This window comes from Ambystoma mexicanum, chromosome 10, assembly GCF_040938575.1.
Source record: "Ambystoma mexicanum isolate Mex_15411 chromosome 10, UKY_AmexF1_1, whole genome shotgun sequence".
Classification (NCBI taxonomy): Eukaryota; Metazoa; Chordata; class Amphibia; order Caudata; family Ambystomatidae; genus Ambystoma; species Ambystoma mexicanum.
In genome coordinates, this window is record NC_090932.1 from 808,101,423 (window position 1) to 808,120,915 (window position 19,493).

The 19,493-nt window shown below is 44.5% G+C and overlaps 1 protein-coding gene across 2 annotated transcripts in view; it reads left to right on the forward strand.

The window, feature by feature from the left end:
• The window catches only part of NMD3 (NMD3 ribosome export adaptor), a 379,934-nt gene that overhangs the window by 146,651 nt on the left and 213,790 nt on the right, over positions 1 to 19,493 (forward strand). For both annotated transcript variants that reach the window (XM_069618472.1, XM_069618471.1), the window contains one exon: positions 15,834 to 15,979. In XM_069618472.1, the coding sequence (XP_069474573.1) occupies positions 15,834 to 15,979 (146 nt within the window). The remainder of the gene's footprint in view (positions 1 to 15,833; positions 15,980 to 19,493) is intronic.

Consider the following 19,493-nt stretch of genomic DNA (forward strand, 5'->3'; position numbering starts at 1 on the left):
ATCGTGTCGGTCACAGCTCATTGTTACTCCCGGGAACCCTGCCCTTTCCCAGATTGTGTCTGCTTGATCCCCGATTGCTGAAACTAATAGACTTTTTACATCACCTATAGCTAACGGCACGCCTGCTGTGTTTTTCTCAAATACATGTATCCACTTACCTGCCCCTCCCATCAGCGGGGGGAGGAGTTTTAACAGGTTGGTTTTGTCCATTTGGGCCCACGGAATGTAATTTGGCCTACCTGCTCCTTTATGTATCAGTGGCATTTGTAGTTTTTGTTTCTTTCCCGTTCTGCTTGTCTTCCCTTTTTTCGCTTTACTTACCAATATGTTTCCTATCCTCCCTGTTCGTTGTCTTAATCTACCTTGCCATAATGGTGGTGATAGTGTGTCTGGGTAATGGTGGTTTGGAGTGTGTCTGGGTAATGGTGGTTTGGCAGCGGGGATCCTTCCGCGGCATCTGCCTCTTCGTATTCATCTAAATCGTCCCATATTTCTTCTATTTCTGACTCTAACTCGTTATTATCCTCCCAGTTTTCCTTGGGTTCACTTCCTGGTCTTACACTCTGGTCTCCACTTTGTTGACTCTCTGGTGTATCTGGGCGTATAATTCTCACTGGCTTGTTATTTAATTGGAACAGGAACTGTCCTGACTGCCACTCTTGTTCTTGCCTCTGCTGCGATGACGTCCCTTGCGATACTATAGACTGTCCTGATACCGAGGCTGCTGGGGTTGCATTGCTTGCTGCCCCTATCGGGGGTGTGAGATCTGCCAGTGGCAGCGGGGGTACCTCCCCTCCCCCTGGCAGCATTTGCTCTTTGTCACATAAAGCTCTTAACCATGTTATTTCCATCTGTGCTTGTGCTAGCTGACGGTCCAAATCACCTGTTAAAAGTGCTATATCCACGTGAGACGCACTTGTGGGGCCATACATGCCTCCTTTGTCATATGGTGGAGGTTCGGGGGCTGTTGCCCCGCTCTGGGCAGTGGCGGTGGGTGGTATATACAGGGGTTCACTAAACCCTACCGCTGGCCTAGTCATTAAGGGATAGGTTTTTGTTACTTCGTTTTCGGTTGTAGTTGTTGAGCATTCCCCTTTTGGTGTCCCACCCACTTCTTCTGGGTTTTTCTGCTTTTCTGTCATTCGGTTTGTACCTACGTCTGCCGTGGGGGAAACTTCCTCAAACATTCGCCATAAATCTAACCCTTCTCTCCGGTTCTGTAACTGTTTCCCTTTGTATCGCGCTTGCAAATATGTTGATCCAACACTCTTTTGTCAAATGATCCTCCTTCTGGCCAAATTGGTGTAACCCCGTCTCCCTTTATCTCAGTGATCCACTGATCGTGATACTTCTGTATCCTGTCGCTATAAAGTGGAAGGTGCTGGCAAATATGTGCTAGTGGTGTTACTCCCCCCATGGCAATGTTTATTTTTCTTTCTTGTGTATTCTAGTACTTTCGAATCTCTTCCCACCTCTTACTTGGTATATCAATTACAATATGTAGAAATAATACGTTCTTTATCAATGTTCACAACTATCATATGTCACATTGGCTTTCTGAGAGATGTTACCTGATCACCTCTCGCAGTTTATTTCTTCTGCTTTACCTTGTATCGATTACAAATGACTTGTGTTAAAATACTTTAGCGTGTTCAACAAGACATATACATAAAAGCAGACCAACAAACGTATAATCATGCAACATACACATGCACTGCCTGCGTGCGTTTGTTCTTTCCCTATTCCCGTTACTGACCCCGTTTTCTCTTCTTCCCTATACTACCTACTATTTCGCATTCACTCCCCACCTCTTTCACCTTTATTATGTCTCAAGATTTCTTCCACGGAAAAAGAATATTCTAAAAACTACTCCGAGCCTACACGAGACCCCTACTATTTTTCTCTTTATCTCTGTTCTGCACTTGGTCGGGACAAATGCTGCGCGGTGCCGCCTTCTGCCCCCTACGGGCTAGGATACCACTTTTTTTCTTCTCACTTCTTACAACACCTAATGGCCATATAAAGGATAGATCAGAAAAGCCTCACCGTCACTCACACAGACCCTATTCTTGGCCACCTTCCCTTTGTTGCTAATTCCCTTCTTCACGTATTTTCCCCCTTACCTTCCTTTGGGGTCTTTGCAACCGGGACTCCACGTGTTCAGTCAGGTATTCCGAGGGTCGCCGCTCGCGGCCGGACCACGCTCAGGTCCGTCCCCCCACCAAGCCGTGGCCTGCCTTGGCGAGCAGCTTTTGATTGGGCATTCGTCAACCGGGAACCCTTGACCCTTTCTTCTTGGTGTGCAGTCTGGTCAACCACGGAGTTGATGGTTCTGCTGGGGGGCGCCCTGGATCTCGCTGCCGGGCGGCGCAGGCCTCAAGGCACCTCTCTAAATCACGTCGCGGGGGTCACCAAAAATGTAGGTGCCTTTCCCCGTCTTACTACGTGTGAGAGAAAAAGAAAAATAACAGGCAAAACCCCTTGTCGGGGAAAGAGGCACTGAGACCCGGCTGCAAGAGTTCAAAGGATGGTTTATTTCTCCAGCTAGGAAATAACCAAAAAAAAAAGCTCTCTCCTCATTACATCAATGCCAACATTTATATTGGTTAAAGTAACTCTAACAAAAAATACTAAATGGATCTGATTGGCCAGACGGTGAGGTGCTGTAGGTGTGGGTAGCATCTCTTCCTCCTGGTTGGCTGAGTAGCTGACGGACGTCAAACATCTTGTGCTCCGTGCAGGTCAGGGTCCTGTCACTGTGGTCACTACCTAAGCTAGTATTGTTTCATACTAAATGACAAATTATTTAAAACATTTTATGCTACTTGTCACATTTCTACATAAGTTACACACAATGATCATTGTCAGTACAATTGGGTCATTCGTGGCTTTAATTGAAGGCCTTGACCTTTATTGTGCATGCAAAAGAATCGGACTATGTTTTGTATTTCTTTCTAGGTTTCAAATTCATTAGGGCAAGTAAAAGCATATATAATAAAAATGCTTAAGGTTCGTAGTGGGTGTGTTGGGTGGGTTTCGCAGCACAGGCAAGGGTCTGGCACTTGAAAGAAATACCTTACAGGGGGTGCAGGGTCAGGATGGCAAATTGTTTTAATGGGGGTGGGTGGTTGCACTTTTATGAGAATGAATCGAGCAGAAAGTGCTTAGCTCATCTTGGTTCACATGCTGGTTTTCAGGCAAACAGTGATCTCGGAGGAAGAAAACTGTAGCATATTAATTGTTGCAACTTTCTCCAGCCTCAGCGTGAGAATGGAAGTGCAGAGCTTTTCCTTCGCAAGGGGAGTGCAAGGGTGGGGGCCAGCCAGCTGCCTGCGCGCCTTGTGTGTGTGTGTGTGTGTGTGTGTGTGTGTCTCTGTCATTGGCTGCTGCGGTGGAATGGGGAGCCGAGCATTGCTGTACTATCGCAGTGAGGCCTGTTTACCCAAGATGGAGTCGAAAGGGGCACAAAAGATGGATGCCCCGTGTCCTGCTCAGTAGTCCCATCTATGCAGCAGTCAACCGTGGTTAACTTTACATAAGGGCAAGGGGCAATACCACTACCGGAGGCACACGGTCCAAGCCTTGTACTGCGGAGCGTACGACGCGAGGGGGCCTGAGGACCCCTCGCTCCCATACACTAGCTCCTGAGATTGAGCCATAAGAATAATGTCGTCCAGGTACACTATCAGTCGGACGCCCTGTTCTCTGAGATGAGCCACCACTGGTCTCAACAGCTTGGTAAATGGCCAGGGTGCTGAAGAGAGCTCGAAGGGTAGACTCGTGAATTCCCAGTCTTGGAGCCCCCAAGAGAACCTTAGGTAACTCACATGTGCCTGATGAATGGGCGCTGCGAGATAGGCATCCTTTAGGTCCAGGCGCCTGAGCCAATCGTTTGGTCTCAAGATGTCCCTGAGCATGTGGATGCTTTTCATCTTGAAATGACGGTAGATTATAAAATCGTTGAGCGCTCTGATTTATTACGGACCTCATCTTCTCCTTCCTGTGCACCAGAAAAATTGGGCTGAAGAAACCGCCCGGACTCGAACAGGGGTGAATCGCTTGCTTTTGATATAGGCTGTGAATCTCGCCGTCTAGTGTACTCCGATCTATTTCGGACATCACTATAGGGGCGGGACGACGGACCTGAAAGGGCTGCGTGAAAAACTCTAGGCGCGCGCTGTGTCCCTGACCCAGGCGCCCCCTGATCAGACATTCCAAGCATTTGTAAAGAGCGCTAGCCTCCCCCCAATGGGTATATGCGGCGCTGGTATGAGTAGACTGACCTGCGGGTTGATGCTGGGCTGTGTTCTTAGTGGCTCTCCTCCAGAAGCGACCTCTGCCTCTTGACCGAAAGAAGGTATTGATGAGCTCTTGCCAGGCATTGTGTTGCTCCCTCTGGTATTGAGGTCTTCTATCGAAGGAATAGCGGCCGGAAGAGCGACCGTGACCTCGAACGGCCCTGGAGAAAATGTATGATGTAAAGACCCTCTTGATGGAGGCCTGGGCTTTGTCCAAAGCGGTAAAGGTACCGACAAACTTTGACATTTCCTTCATAAAAGGATCCCCAAAGAGTAAGCCTTGAGCGGCAGCACCAGACTCAGTGTTTGCCAATTCAGTTAGCTTCGAGTCAATCTTAAAGAGGATGCCCTTTCGACGCTCAGTAGAAATAGCACAGCTTGCATTGCCCAGTAGACAGACTTCTCTCTGAGCCCAACCAGAGAGGATCACTGGGTCGATAGGGTCTGAAGAGTTGGAGGCTTCTTCTGCCAGGTCTAAGATCTTTGCAAGAGGACCAGTGACGTCCAGAAGCTTATCCTGGCAAGACTTCCAGGCTCGGTCGATGCCTTTCCTAGGCTCTTTCACGTGTTTGCCCAAGAACGTGATCGTCTTTGAGTCGAGTTCCGGAGTCAGAGCCACTCTGTCTGGTATCTCTGGACGTGGACATTCTGCCCAAAGTCTCGCTCTGATCTCTTTGTCTAGAGGCTTGCGCAGCCTACTAAATATGTAATCAATTGTTCTGGCTGATGGCTCCCAGTCAGTGGATCTGGGCTGTATTAAATCTTCGGGAGAGAACATCCCCTTTTCAGGTGGCTGTTCCCCGGTGCTTTTCTGGGGATGGGGGATGCTGAAATCCCCTAGGCTGAGGGTTTTCGAACCCCATATCTGGGTATCTTCATCTGAGGAAGAGTCCGATAGATCACTATCATATATTCTTGCACTTTGCTCATCTTCCATGCCCTGTCCATCTCCCTCCGGGCTTGAGGGTCTAGTACTGCTGTTTTACTCCTCAGGATTAGAGGGTCCTTCAAGGGAAGGTGTTACCTTCCTACTCATAAAGGCTTTTTTCAGCCTTGAGAAGGCGTCCGATACGGCAGCAGTCGTAGGAATCGATTGGCTCGTGGGGGGGGGGGGTCAGAGAGCTTTTGCTCTTGTGAGCCGGACTACATCCCCCTTGTGTAAGGTGCTTCCACTTCTGGGTCTTTTTTTCTCCCTGTCGGAGATGCCACTTGCATGCGCTCCTCGATATTGTCTAGGCGCTGTTGTATTGGCAGGAGCATGCCTGTCACAGCCTTCTTAATGCTGTTCTCAACAGTGGATCCCAGTACCTTTTTGAAGGCTTTTTTCCATAGCCAGCTCATCAATATAACATGAATCCTCCTCACATTCAGACCGAGCCTGATCTGATTGAGGGGAGTACTGCGCTGCCATGATGATTTTAAGCACCTTTGCACCTTTACCTTCTGTTGTGTGTGTTTTTTTTTTTTTTTTTTTTTTGCAGGAGTACTTAATTTCACTCCTGTTCTTTATTCGTATGTGTTCCCTAATCAGGCTGTAGCAGCAGATTTCAGATTCATTTTTAAATTTTTTTTTTTGTTTGCTTCTGAATTAAGGAAGCAGTAAAGGTGAGTGAAAGACTCCGGCGCCCGCGTTCGCATAAACCGTTATTTTCAAACGGAAATGCTTATGCGAGTGCCAGAGTCTGAAGAAAAGGAACAGGGAGAGCAGCACCACGCACTACCAAAGGCGGCACTCTTTCCCGGAGCCCGCGAGAAACTCCTCCGGGCTGGGGAAGTCAGCGCAGTCACAGCAGTACACGCTGGAGCGGTTGGCAAAGACGCTGCAAGCAGGAATACACAAACGAAAAAGTTTGCTATAAATATAGTCTCTGACGCCAGCAGGAAGTAGCTGGAGTTGGGAGACGCGAGGAAAACGCGCGTGACAAGAATGCACACTACGTGATAACAGATAAGCAATATTAATAATATAAACAGGGACATAAGCAGATAAACAATTAAGTTATGAAATATGCTCAAATCCACTATATAAACAGAATTGAACAAGAAGTGAACTTCTCTTGCTGTGAGCAGCAAAGAAAGCGGAAGTTACTTCTTGTTCAGGACTGTTTATGGGGATACCTACGCGCCCATTGGAGGATTGGTGTCACATGGCTATGAACACTAGATGACCTTTGGGGAGCATCATGGGAAATTGAGTTTTTTGCCGTTATGGAACTGTTATGGACTTGGGATACATCTGTTATGGTGTTTTGTTATGTTTTGATGCACCTTCATTATGAGTATGTTTAATATATAAGGTGCACGAAAATATCTTGCTGCTGAGCTTTCTTTACATGGAATAATAAAGTAAGAGAAGCATAATGTGAGCCTCCGTTCTTGACATAGAATTCTCATAAATGTGCTGATTCCCTTCACCTTCGAGACCCCCAGCAACTTTGCTGGATTTTGAGGACTTGATTTTTTTTTACCTGGAAAGAGTGTGAGCCTTTTTTCCCCACTCTTGTGTGTTTTGATATGTATTTTACACTTGTGTTCCTTGAAAATTGGGTTTTAGATGACTCCATAGGCATCATCTTTTCATGTGGGTTACACAGCACCTTCAGTGCAGTGACACAGAAATGTCTTTTAGACTTCCCAAAGGTTTAAATACCTTCTCTGGGTTTAACTACTGTTTCCCAGAGAATGTAAAGTGAAATTGACTTTACTAGTCTTTTCCAAATTCCTAGACCCAGCACACACCATCTTACAGTGGAGTTCTAGAGGGGTTACCTAGTATCCCCTGTGTCTAAATACTTGTGTAGCAGTCAAATGCTACGCTTTCCTATTGAAAAGACTGATGGCAGTGGTTTTACGAGCTACCATGATTTTTTCCAGACCACGAACACTGGTAGCTAAAAATCATGGGAGCCATGTTTTTCAAGATGGCGCCTTAAGCCCCTTTGTCAACACAGGGCCCGGTCTTCTTTTTTTGCCATTTCTTTTTGGAAAGGTCCTTCTAGAGATTGTCTCTGCGCGCCAAACCAGGTTTGTTCCCTTTGTTTGTTTTCCTTTGGCAGGCTTTAGGACTGAAGACCGCCTCTGGTGTCTGCCGTGATTGGCTGACTGTCCGGCAAGGACAGCCACCCTGCTGGGTGAGTGACAGCTAGGCTGAAATGAATGGGAGAAAACTGTTTAAATGGCGAGTCTCCTGGACTGGATAGGCAGATTCGACCACTGGAATGAAAGAACTGAAGACGAGCTGGAATAGGACGGCTGCTGCAACTCCTGGACCATTGGTTTGCCCGGTGAAGCTCCACTGCAGGTCCAAATTGCCAAAGCTCCATTTGACAGAGGTGCTCCTTCACGGACGGTTTCTTCCTTTGAGTTGGTGGGATCAATCAACTCGTAAGACACCTGGATACCATTCTCAAGGCTGGTTAGGATTAACCAGGGAGAGGGACACCAGCTTGTGTTCTTGAATCTACATCTCCTGGAAACTGAAGTGCCTCCATCTTGTTTGCTTTCTTCGACGATCCCGTGCAGTGCAGGAGTCCCCCAACGTCCTCCCTCTTGTCCCCACGACTGAATCTCAGGAACAGTGAGATCTGCAGGAACTGCCGGGAAACCACGACTTCAGCAGCATTTGTTTCTTCATAATAAGGTACGGTGCCCATTCGATTGAGAAGTTGCTCTGAATCTCCGCTGGTCACTGATTCTGACCAATGCCAATTTGATCTAACCATGGCGAAAATGGAGGCATTGGACAAGGCGGTTTGCCGCTCGATAGGCACTTTGACACCTATAGTTTTTAATTCTGTATCAAACCGTATGGTTTCCCAAGCTCACGCGTTACATGATCCCAAAACTCTTTTGGATAAGAGCGATAGTTCAGCTAATGCCATCAATAAAAAACTCTCTTTTCCGCACTCACTGTCCTCTCCTGAAACCATTTCCCAAGCTAATAATGTGGAACATTCGGTACCACCTTCCCATGAATGTCAAATCCAGCACCCTTGTGAGGGGACTCAATCCCAATACTCCCCAAACTCGTTTCCAGTGATTATCCGTATTTTGGATCTCCTGGATAAAGGTCATGATCTGACCCATCTTGCACTGAGGGAGATCAAGTCAATGCAGTCACTGATCACTGCTAAGATGGAACGGATCGAGGGTTTCATTATAGCAGCCGAAATGCTAAAAAATTCCAAAAATGTATGCCCTACGATTCATCAATCTGCCACCATCTGGCCTACGAAAAATAAAAGTATACAGTGCTGCTTGGACCTGACCCCAGAATTGCCTGCTATGCATTCAGTAAAGCCAATAGACTCTACCCCGTGCAAATATTACCATCCCGCTTGCGATCTGAAATCTGCCATTGAAAAAATGAACACATTACTAGCTTTATACCCCCCGGTAATTCCGACCCCTATGAATGGCCCCGATAGCCCCACTGTTCTTCTCACAGCTCTTGAACATATGCAATCTGCACCTCCGGTTCCTGATTCCGGTGGTAATTATACTGGTTTCATGTCGCGGAGGGCTAAGAAACTCCATCAAAGAGCTGTAAAAAGAAATGCTAAAAGAAAGAAGAATATCGCCACAAAAGACTTGAATTCCTCACCTGATTCGATTATTAGGATCTATGACAACGTACCAATAGATGAGGATCATATTGACCTTAATCAACTTTCGAAAGAAAGCCAAGATGTCTTAACTCCATCCATAATACTGGATCTGTCTGAAAGTGATGCTGCAGTTCGCCCCTGTAAAATTACTGGGCCCCATGCAGCTATACTTCCAACCATTGACTCTAGTTTGACCATTCTGGATATCACTCGAGTCGAGAAACAGCAAGCTGACTTCACTGAAACACACACCTTAAAACGAAAAACAAAAAACACTAATGCAATGTCAACCAATTCATCTTCCAACGGACAAGCACCATCACTTTTGACAGGAACTAAATCAAATCTGATTACCTATTTTCCGGTCTGCCGGAGAAACCGTACCACCCGGCTTGCCGAAATGGTACGGCCCGATCCCCCAGCCAATTCCATCCCCAGAACCGGCAGTGAAGTATGTACCCCACCCCCTGGAAGCAATTTAAATGCCAATACTAGCAATACAACGAACACTGTCAAGGACCAAGTTAATGCACTGATACCATCTTGCTTGCCATCTGTGCTTTTAGCACTTCCACGTTCGACTGACTTACAATCTAGTAGCATTATGAGCTCATCATGTGCATTTCCTCAACTGATCAATGATCCTAATTGTTGCACTGCCTTGCACAGCAATGCTGATTTTCCTAATTGTATTAGCTCTGTGATGTCCGGTAACGGACTAGGAAAGGTAGCTTTATGGGCCCCCGAATCTACCATGGTACCCTCCATTCTTCCTCCTAACAGTCAGCCCGTACGCATCATATCCCCCCCTCTTGCTCCGAATTGCACCTCTGACCAGAGCCTTCCAACGGGTAGCTGCATCCTTGATCCTCAAGCTGCTACCATGCTATCCCATCATGCAATTTTGGACATCCTTAGGAAGGAACTTGATGAAAGATCATCGAAATCGAACCTTCCTAATGCAATTTCCCACCATGCGGCTTCCACGATCTCCCACCATGTTCCGTTCTGCGAAATCGCCTCTGATCCCCATACAAAATCATTCGATCAACTATCTGTCACGAATGAACCAATTATTCCGGAAAAACACCACTTAATAGGATTTGAGGGGAAAAGTGATCTACTAGGCAGAAATCGGATTAATCGCGCCTTTCTTTTGGCACTATTTGGTCGCATCCCTCAACTACGGATGTTCAAATCGGCAGACATTCTAAGAGTGTCATTAGCTACGGACAATAACTATCGTGCCACAATTTACTTAGCATCAGAGACCGTAAAGAAATATTTATGGTTTAATAGGGACGGCATTTATGAAGAAGGCCTCATCTTAACCTCATTGGAAAATGAACAAGAGGCCACCAAATTTATTCAATTTAAGTGTCCCCAGGCTATGAGCCCCAAATCGCTTGTTCCATTACAAGCTGTCAACCATCCGGCTGCTAATGATGCAATCTCTGAGCTTTTGCTCAAAGTAGGCATTTCTCATGACTTGCCTTGGCTTGCCCCTATGCTTAATTCCCTCTTAAAAACTACGGACGGTTTCTCTTCTTCATAGCCGTCTTTCAAAGACCTCCTTTCTTTTCAATCGTGGAATTCATGTGGATACCTTAATCTTATGAAATGGCACTCAACTCTCGACCGTTTGAGTCGTCCATCAATATTAATGTTTCAGGAGACTATGAAAACCTCTTCCTTTCTTCTGCCTGATTATGTAACGCATCACATTCCTGCTTCACGCGCTCCGGTTGGTCGTCCTTCGGGTGGTATTATGATAGCCATAGACAATGCTCTTATGTTCAATTCAAAAATCGTGTGGCATGCTAACAATTTATTAGCAGTTCTATTGGAAACGAACATCCATAATTATCCCCATTTAATTATTATGACCATGTATTGGAATCCGTCCACCCTTGAGATTGATGAGATGATTGAGATAGTCGAGAACTGTTTGGAATATGTCACTCACGAATATGAAAATATTGAAATCATTCTAGGCGGTGACTTTAACTGTGATTGCAGAACCATCAATGAAATTGGAGGACCCCCCAGAAACCTTCTCTCTAAAAATAGAGGCAACATATGGAGGTCCTTTCTGAAAGATTGGGATCTAGATCTTATTCCACCCGCCGACCTGTTGAATTGGACCACATGGTCAAGAGATGGTAAAATGTCAACTCTTGACTTTATATTTGTTAGTCATAACTTGCTCCTACGATCTTCTCCCCTAAGAATCTCCATGTTGCCTTTTAGTGACCATGCTGCGTTACTAGGCAATTTGAAACTTGATTTTTCTATTACTGGAGTTGACCATGCTACTGCACTATGTGAAGTAGATCGTCCTATGACCTCTATCAGATGGTCCACGGCTCTCTGCAAGCAATTTATTCAATTTATAAAGTCAGCCATTGCACTTTGGCATAACTTGGATTGTATGCCTATGAATGCCCTTGAGCAGCGATATGTTGAAATAACGCATATAGCACTAACATACTTCAACAAAAAGAAAAATACAGATATCAAAAACTGTCATTCTTTTGATCCGCTCTGTAAAGTACAGAAGCGGGAAAAAAACAAGGCTCTTAGGGCCTTGAAAAAACTTCCAGACCTGTCGCAGGAACAATATCTTTCGCGGCGCAAATCCATTCTGTCAAACTATAAACATAGCTTGAAGCAGTTAAGGCTTATAAGGTACAACGAAATAAATTGTAAACTCATCAGAGCCATCTCTGTCCATGACACTCGAATTATATGGCGAACGATTAAGAGCCATTCCTCGCAAGTATCACTCTCTATGCCGAATGTTATATCGGAATCTACTTGGTATAAGTATATCTGGCACAAATTCCGGATTCCTGTGCAATTTGCGAATATCTCGACACCGCTAATAAGATATCATGAACTGCCGCGGTTGGGTTGGTCCATCGCTGACATTAAATGGGCGATTTCCAAACTCAGTTACTCTAAATCATCCGGTCCCGATGGCCTACCTCCATGCCTCTACAAAGAAGACCCGGACCTGTGGGCTTGTATCCTAAATACCAAGTTTCAGTCCATTTTTAACACAGGAATTATTCCAGCTTCATGGCTAACTGCCAACATCATTCCGATTTTTAAGAAAGGAGATGCTGCGCTGCCGCAGAACTATCGTCCCATTGCCCTAATTGACACTGCGGCGAAATTATTCGCCTCTCTCCTTCTTCATGACTTGGAAAAGTACATTGGGGCACTAGGACTATATTCCAAATATCAAACTGGATTTAGAAAAGGCATGTCCACCGCGTTAAATGCTATGGTAATGGCATTCACTATCGCAGAAGCCAAGAAACCAACATCTAACCCGGTCTACATTGCTCTTATCGACATGTCCTCAGCTTTCGATACAGTGATCCGTAACATATTATGGACTAAGCTGACCAATATGGGAATTCCGCCTATTCTCATTTATTGGTTTAAAGCCTTGCATACCAACACCTCTTACAGAATCAAGCTCACTTCAGAGGGACGCGTTACTAAAGATATCAGTACAGAGGTGGGCTTGAAGCAAGGTTGCAATCTTGCTGCTACCTTCTTTAACCTATACCTCTCTGATCTTGATAAAGGTTGGGATGAAAAAAATCTCTTCTCTGCTAAAATCGGCTTGATCCACCTTAAGTGGCTCGCCTTTGCAGATGATATTATTCTATTTGATCCCACCCCGTCAGGTCTCCAACTTAAACTACGACTATTTGAAGAATTTGCATTAGCACACAATTTGATGCCTAACCCTGCTAAAACAGCAGTAATGCAATTTGGTGTACAGAAACGAACTGGCAAGTCACAGTGGCATCTCATGCAGATCCCCATCTCAGTCATTAGAGAAACGATTTATTTGGGATACTATCTAACAGAGAAAAATTCCATCTCAATGTGGAATGACGTTCTCAGCAAAAAGATCAGACCCTTGATATCACAATCCAAAGTAATCTATGCAAAATACTGCAAATTTTCATTAATTCCCCTCATCGAGTTCTTTACTTTGAAAATTGAAAGCGTAATTCTGTATTCTCTTGACATATGCATGGGTGAAATGGGCCCAATTCTAGACCAACTGCAGGGTACTGCCCTGAAACGTGCCATGTCGCTTCCGATGTCCCTCCCCAATGCAATCTTGAGGCATGAATTGGGTCTAGTAGCATTGTCTACTCGTTGGAAATGGCGACTCTTAACCAACTTTGCTAAGATCGGGCATCCCATAGTGAACTCCTTATATGCTGAGTTGAATCGTACCATCAAGCTGTCACCTACGTCTTCCATGGCTCTCTATGTGACAAAAATGGCTGCTATACTCAAGACGGCTAACATTACTGTGGACGATGTATATCATAGACCAGGCTATGCTAAAAAAAAACTGTTTGAACTTGATTGGTGCACAACCCTCGATAAAATGGGATCGTACTATCTTTACAAGGAATACCAATTATTCACACGTAAACGTATCCCTAGATATGACTACATTGTGCTTTTTCCTTGTAACTCCACGCGGAGGACGTATCTCTGGTTCAAACTCAATTTGTTTCATACCAAAGAAAGAGTAGTAAAATGGATCGGTCATAAGCTGTATGCCTCGAGTCCGCACTGCAGATTTCCCATGTGTACCGAACCCACTGAAACATTAAAACATCTGGTTTTAAATTGTCCCCATTTTAGGAATCAAAGATCGTTATTATTGATGGAATTTGTAAACATTAATTTTATTGATTGCCTACCTTTCCTTTGGGCCAGAATGATGCAAGGTAACCATAAACCGTTGATATATGCTGTAACGAAATTATGTAAAGTAATTGCAAGAGAATTGGAAAAAGATTGCTACATGAATATCCCTTGAATCACTTATTCCTACTCTCTTCTTCCTTGCAAATCAGTACGAAATTGATGATGTATGTACATTTGAGCGTATAGATAACCCCATTGTGTATTCCTCTTGTTTTCTATGTCTTTACCATCATGTCATAGGAATTAATGGGTTTTAAACTTTTACTTGTATGATGTTTTTTAGGTCTATGTATTGTAAGATTTCACGTATGTAGGCATTTGTTATAATGCCTTTTTTATTATATCTTTTTTGTAAAGTCTCTCTTACTTGTTAAGAGAGTCAAACACAAATAAAATCTAAAAAAAAAAAAATAAGGTACGGTGCCCATTCGATTGAGAAAAACTCTCTCCTTTTCGCCAAAAGAACTTTTGCAAAGACTTTACCGTTTGATACCAGAACTGCTCTTTCCTATCCAGAACACTAGCCCATTGACTTTGGCCCGGCCTATTGACTTGAATTGAACTATTCTGGAGAACTGAAACTATTTGCACTATCTAACAAGTATATGTGAGCTATTCTGCTACTTAATGCCTTTTTTTACTCCTTTTGAAAGTTACTGAAGTGCCATTTTGTTCCCACTTCAGGGGAGTCTAACTTGTTCAGAAACGTATTGGTTTAGTACTGAAGTATATCTGTGTATATTATTAAATTGCCTGACACTAGTGAATGTTTTATAAATGATTGTGTAAATAAATTAATAAGTGTTTTACCAAGAAACCGTGAGTATAAGTGTCTACTTGAACCACTGTGATTGTAAGTCCTCTGTGTAATATCTTGTACTGCTCACATTCCCTCTTGAGATAAGCCTGACTGGTCAGCCCTTCTATCATTAAACTGTGTAGTACAGACTTATACCAAAGGTTGGTTTTGCTTACACCTGTTGCCCTAATTGTATGTGGTGGTACCAGAAGGAACTGCATGCAATTCTATCTAACACTCAAGCTCTCTAGGTGGCACTCCAGGAGGTCAATGTAGATATCTGTTTAGTACACTTTTCTTTGGTTGCCTATGGGGCCTCTATAATATGTTGGGGCATTCTAGCGTTGGTAATTGGCACTTTTGGCTAGATTGTTAAGGAAATCATGTTGTAGTCGCAGTGCAAGTAAACTCCATTGGTTTTGGCCAAAGGGGTAAAGGTTGTCAGCTGGTGAAAAACTGAAGGAGAGATGTTTGGGATGGTGCAGGATTTGTCTCGTTTTTTTCACTGTTCTTTGAGAACAAGTGCCCATTCATTCCTCAATTGCATTCAGATTACTGAAAGTGTGGTGACCTACTCCAAAGGGCCACTGAACCTTTAGTTAAATTGCAGTATTGTCCATGTAGTTATGGAAAGTAAGACAGAGGTGTGTTGATGACCATGAGGCTGAAGAAGGCTCAAGTTCTAGCTGTGAGGTTGTTGTGGGACTCCAGGCGGATCCCCACAGATAAATGGCAGAAGCCTGTTTAAGTCATAAATTGAAGTATTCACTTCTAATAAGTTTGCCAGACTGAAGCCATTGAGATCTGAGATACTGCAACCCTAAAACAGTGACACTGGGAATCATGCTGAGCCACTGAAGTATGGCTACTGCACACTTGAATACTGATGTACCTGGTGCGCAAATTAGGTAATTTTGCTTCACGTACCAGCAAGTTTTGAAACCTTTTTTTAAAAAAGTCTTGATTACAAATGTTTGTTTTAATCAAATTATGGTTTTGAACACCACAATTCTGAACAGTCATATACTCATGCTTTGCAGTAAAGAGGACATCATATACTGTCATTAAACTGTTCAATGAAACGTCTGGTTATTGTACTTACTGCACTGTTACAGTGGCCTATTCAGTGTTAGAAAAGGAGGAACACCTACATGTAGCAAGCTGAACACATTCTGGTTTTTAAGAAAAAATCGGTACTTTTGCAGGGCAGCGACACACTTTTTAAGATTGAGCTGAACTAGAAAGCCTTCTCGTTAGAAGAGGATGTTGCTGCACCCAGCATAATGATTCTTGTGTCATCATTTTAAATGGGTGTATAGAGTGAATTATTGTGCATTGTTTATTTTTTTCCCTGAAGCTTTGTGATTTATATTCCAGTTTGCGAAGTGGATGGAAACACTTATTGGCGGTACCCTTTCAATAGCTTGTTCCACCCAAAACAAATGGAGGAGTTTATTATAATGGATATCGACATTGTCCGTGACAGAAAGCATGTTGCAGGTGCAGGAATGAAATCAAACAAAGTAAGTAGATGTTTTGCAATTTAATCTTATTAAATGCATAATATTGCTATGTAACGCACTGTTGCTGTTATGCAGCATTTTCTAATTAAGACAATTAAGGGGGATTTCATCCGTTAAGGCTTTTTATATTATTAACCCTTACACAACTGGATGGAAAATTTGAGATTTTATGCCACCAGCCTGGCTATAAGGTCACTGTCTGCCATCTGTGAATGGAGGTCTTTCTTTAAACAGAACATAGAATTGTGTGCAAATATTTCATGCAAATAGTATGTAGTTTAGTTTCTCTTGCATTCCCATGCCAAGCCATAGATGGGTATGGTTAACAATACAGAGATTGTGAAGTATAAGAGTTTCACACAGATGTAAAAAAATAGTATTTATTAAGGAAGTGCATGTAATTAAGTCAAGGCTACTATGTTACTCCAGCAACCATACACACACATAGATGCACATAAAACTGCACATAGTTTAAAATACTGATTCCAAGGACAAACACTACTTTGTAAGGCATGGGTCTGCAACCTGTGGCTCTCCAGATGTTTTGGATGATTCCTGTGATCCTTCACATTTTACTGTGCTGGCTGGGACTGGTGGGATTTGTATTCCAAAAAACATTTGCAAAGCCAAAGGATGCAGACCCCTGGTTTAAGGTAAATTGGAGTAAATAACAATGTTTAGTCAAACTATTTACCTTTTTAAAGCTTGAAAAGTTGTTCTAAATTACCAGTATTCTAATGAAGTAGTTCACAAGAGAGTGCCTGGATAGGAGTAAGACAATGCAAATGTGCCTCTGCACTAAGACTTGCCTAAAGCCAACAGGTCAGTGTTTAAAGCAGCCAACCATACTGTAGGTTGAATTTAAGTTTCTCAAAAGGAAGGGAGTAACTCCTAATCCCAAAGAGGGGCTCCTAGGAAGGAATTCCTGACTAGAACTCTACTTCCCAGGTAATGTTAGTTATTGGGGCCAACTATTCATGCCTTCTGTCCCGGTGCAGGTTGTCCTGGGGTTATGGGTGCAGAGGTAATTTTTGGTGTTGGGTTTGTGTCTAGCTAGCAGCGTTTCCAATCTCCCAAAGAAGGCACGGCTCCAACGATCCACCAGCTAAACAGGACAGAACATTGAAAGATGACTACTGCGACTCCCATGACAAAGGATCCCCCAATTCCAAGGTTTGGAGGCTCATTGAGTGGGACCGGGTGACCCAGTCGGGGTTAGGTAAGCTCAGATTTTGTAGGTATGCTCAGATGTTGCAGGCAGTAGATATCAGGCTCCAGACAGTCCCCTCTTATCAGTGCAGCAGGCAATAATGTTTGTGAGCTGCAGAGAAGAGCTCTTTCAGGGGTATAGGCAAGGTCTTATTCCGTGCATGGATGATACTCCTTCAGTGGATGGTCAGCCTCCAGGATGCTCCAGGGACCCACAGTCTACCAACAGCAGAGAAGGGCACGAGAATGGCTCAGCCCAGTTCAGGCAATAATTTAGGGGAGGAAGGCACCCGATTATGGTCTTCCGTGGTCACTGAAGAGGGCACAGGTTCCCAGATGGCCCGCTTTGTGGAACTTTTTAACAGCTGTCCTTCAGCTCTCCTATATGTTGTTTTCGTTCTTTGGAGTCTTGGTTTCAGTGTATTTCATTTTCAGAATGGCTCCAGACCCACTTTTCAATCCAGGCTGGGGGTTTCACCTGCTCACCAGTGGGAAGAATCTGCACTAATCAAACAGGCAATGGCTGTCCATTCATGAAGAGCTAGCTGCCCAACATCTGTGCAGCAACAGACAACCCTTGGTTGGATACTGGTTTGGGACCAGACAGTCGCTCTCCCAGTTACAGGCACAGAAAGCAATGAACTTGAATTCAAGGCTTGATGCTTCGATACCTTATTTGGGAGGTTCTGGCCTCATAGGACAGGAAGATGGCCAAAAGGCAATATGGGTCAAAGGACAGATCTTGTTCGACGAGAAGCAGCAGGTTTGAGTGTAAGGTACTCAAAATGGCATTATCACAGTAAAAAGAAGGGTACATGCAGCGTGAAAAGGTGTAGAACTTGATTCACTGTCACAAACCTGTCCGATGCACATCAGAGTTGTACCCAAACTGTTGCTCGGTAAAAAGAAAAAGGGACACAGTGTCCCTGTAACACTCCACTGAAGGAGACTTGTTTTACTATGTAAAAATACAGGAAAAAGTAAATGGGAGACAATCTCTTCCTGCATTGGCATCCTTGGGGGCTAACTCGTGCCATCAAACATGTGATGTGAGCACGTTAGCGGGCTAAAAATAACTCCATCAACCCAGAAGCAGCCAGGATGCCAAGTCCATATACAATATTCTGGGTGTTGCAGGGAAATCAATGGAGGGAAAGTTGCAAAAAGGAAAATGTCCCTAACAGTCACCATGGGTTTTGGGCAATTTTTTTATTTTTATTTATTGAATAATTATAAGGCGCACTATACAGCAAAAAGTGATTCCAGGCGCCACAAGGCAAAAAGGGGGAGGGAACAGGGGCTATAAACGACAAATAGCGGTCCTGCTAGGCATTGTGACATTCGTATCGTGCAAGTGCAACAGGGGGCAGGGAGGGTAGTGATGGTCAGGGAAGGGGAATAAGTGCAGGGGAATACATGAAAGCAGGGGGGTAAGGAGGAGGAAGGGCCTAGGAGCTAGGCAAGTGCTAGGGGGAGGAAAAGGGGGGGGGGGAATAAGTGCAAGGGCTGCCCATGTAGGCGGGACAAAGGCTTATATGTAAATGGATATTTCCCATCTGTGAAAGGTACAGTGAGCAAAAAGTGATGGCTGCAAACTCTCAAAGTGGGGAAAAACCACAGAACAGGTTCATGCCATGTTCTTTCTGGAGAGGGGCGCCTGCTACCTTTTTGAAAAATGTATGCAAGGAACTTGGGGTTGGTCAACCTGAGTTACCTCGGGGAACCCAGACGTGGACTCACTGCTCACTGTGCTCAGAGAGGCACAGCTCTACCTCACTGATGAGGCCCAACAAGGCTGAAACACGTTTATGGAGTTGCTGTTGGTACTCTTGTTCAGAAGGGATTTGCCATAGCATTTTGGTGCTGGACTGCCCATGTAGGCGGGACAAAGGCTTATATGTAAATGGATATTTCCCATCTGCGAAAGGTACAGTGAGCAAAAAGCAATGGCTGCGAACTCTCAAAGTGGGAAAATAACATAGAACAGGTTTTCATGCCATGTTCTTTCTGGAGAGGGAGGCCTGCTACCGTTTTGAAAATTGCAAGGGGATTCCAGGGATAGACAGCCGTCTAAGTGCGAGGACGGGGGCGGATCGCCAGTTAAGTGGGAGGAACAGAGGGTGGACCATATCAGGAGGATTGCCCGACCCACCATGGAGGCTGCTTGGAAGGGGAATGCTAGTAAGGGGTGTGCTGGTAGACTGGTCAGGGAGGGCCTGGTACTCTGAGAGACTCATTAGTGACCAGGCTGCCAGTCGGAGGGCCAGGTGGGGGTGTTGGTAAGTGAGGGGGAAAGGGAAAGCGG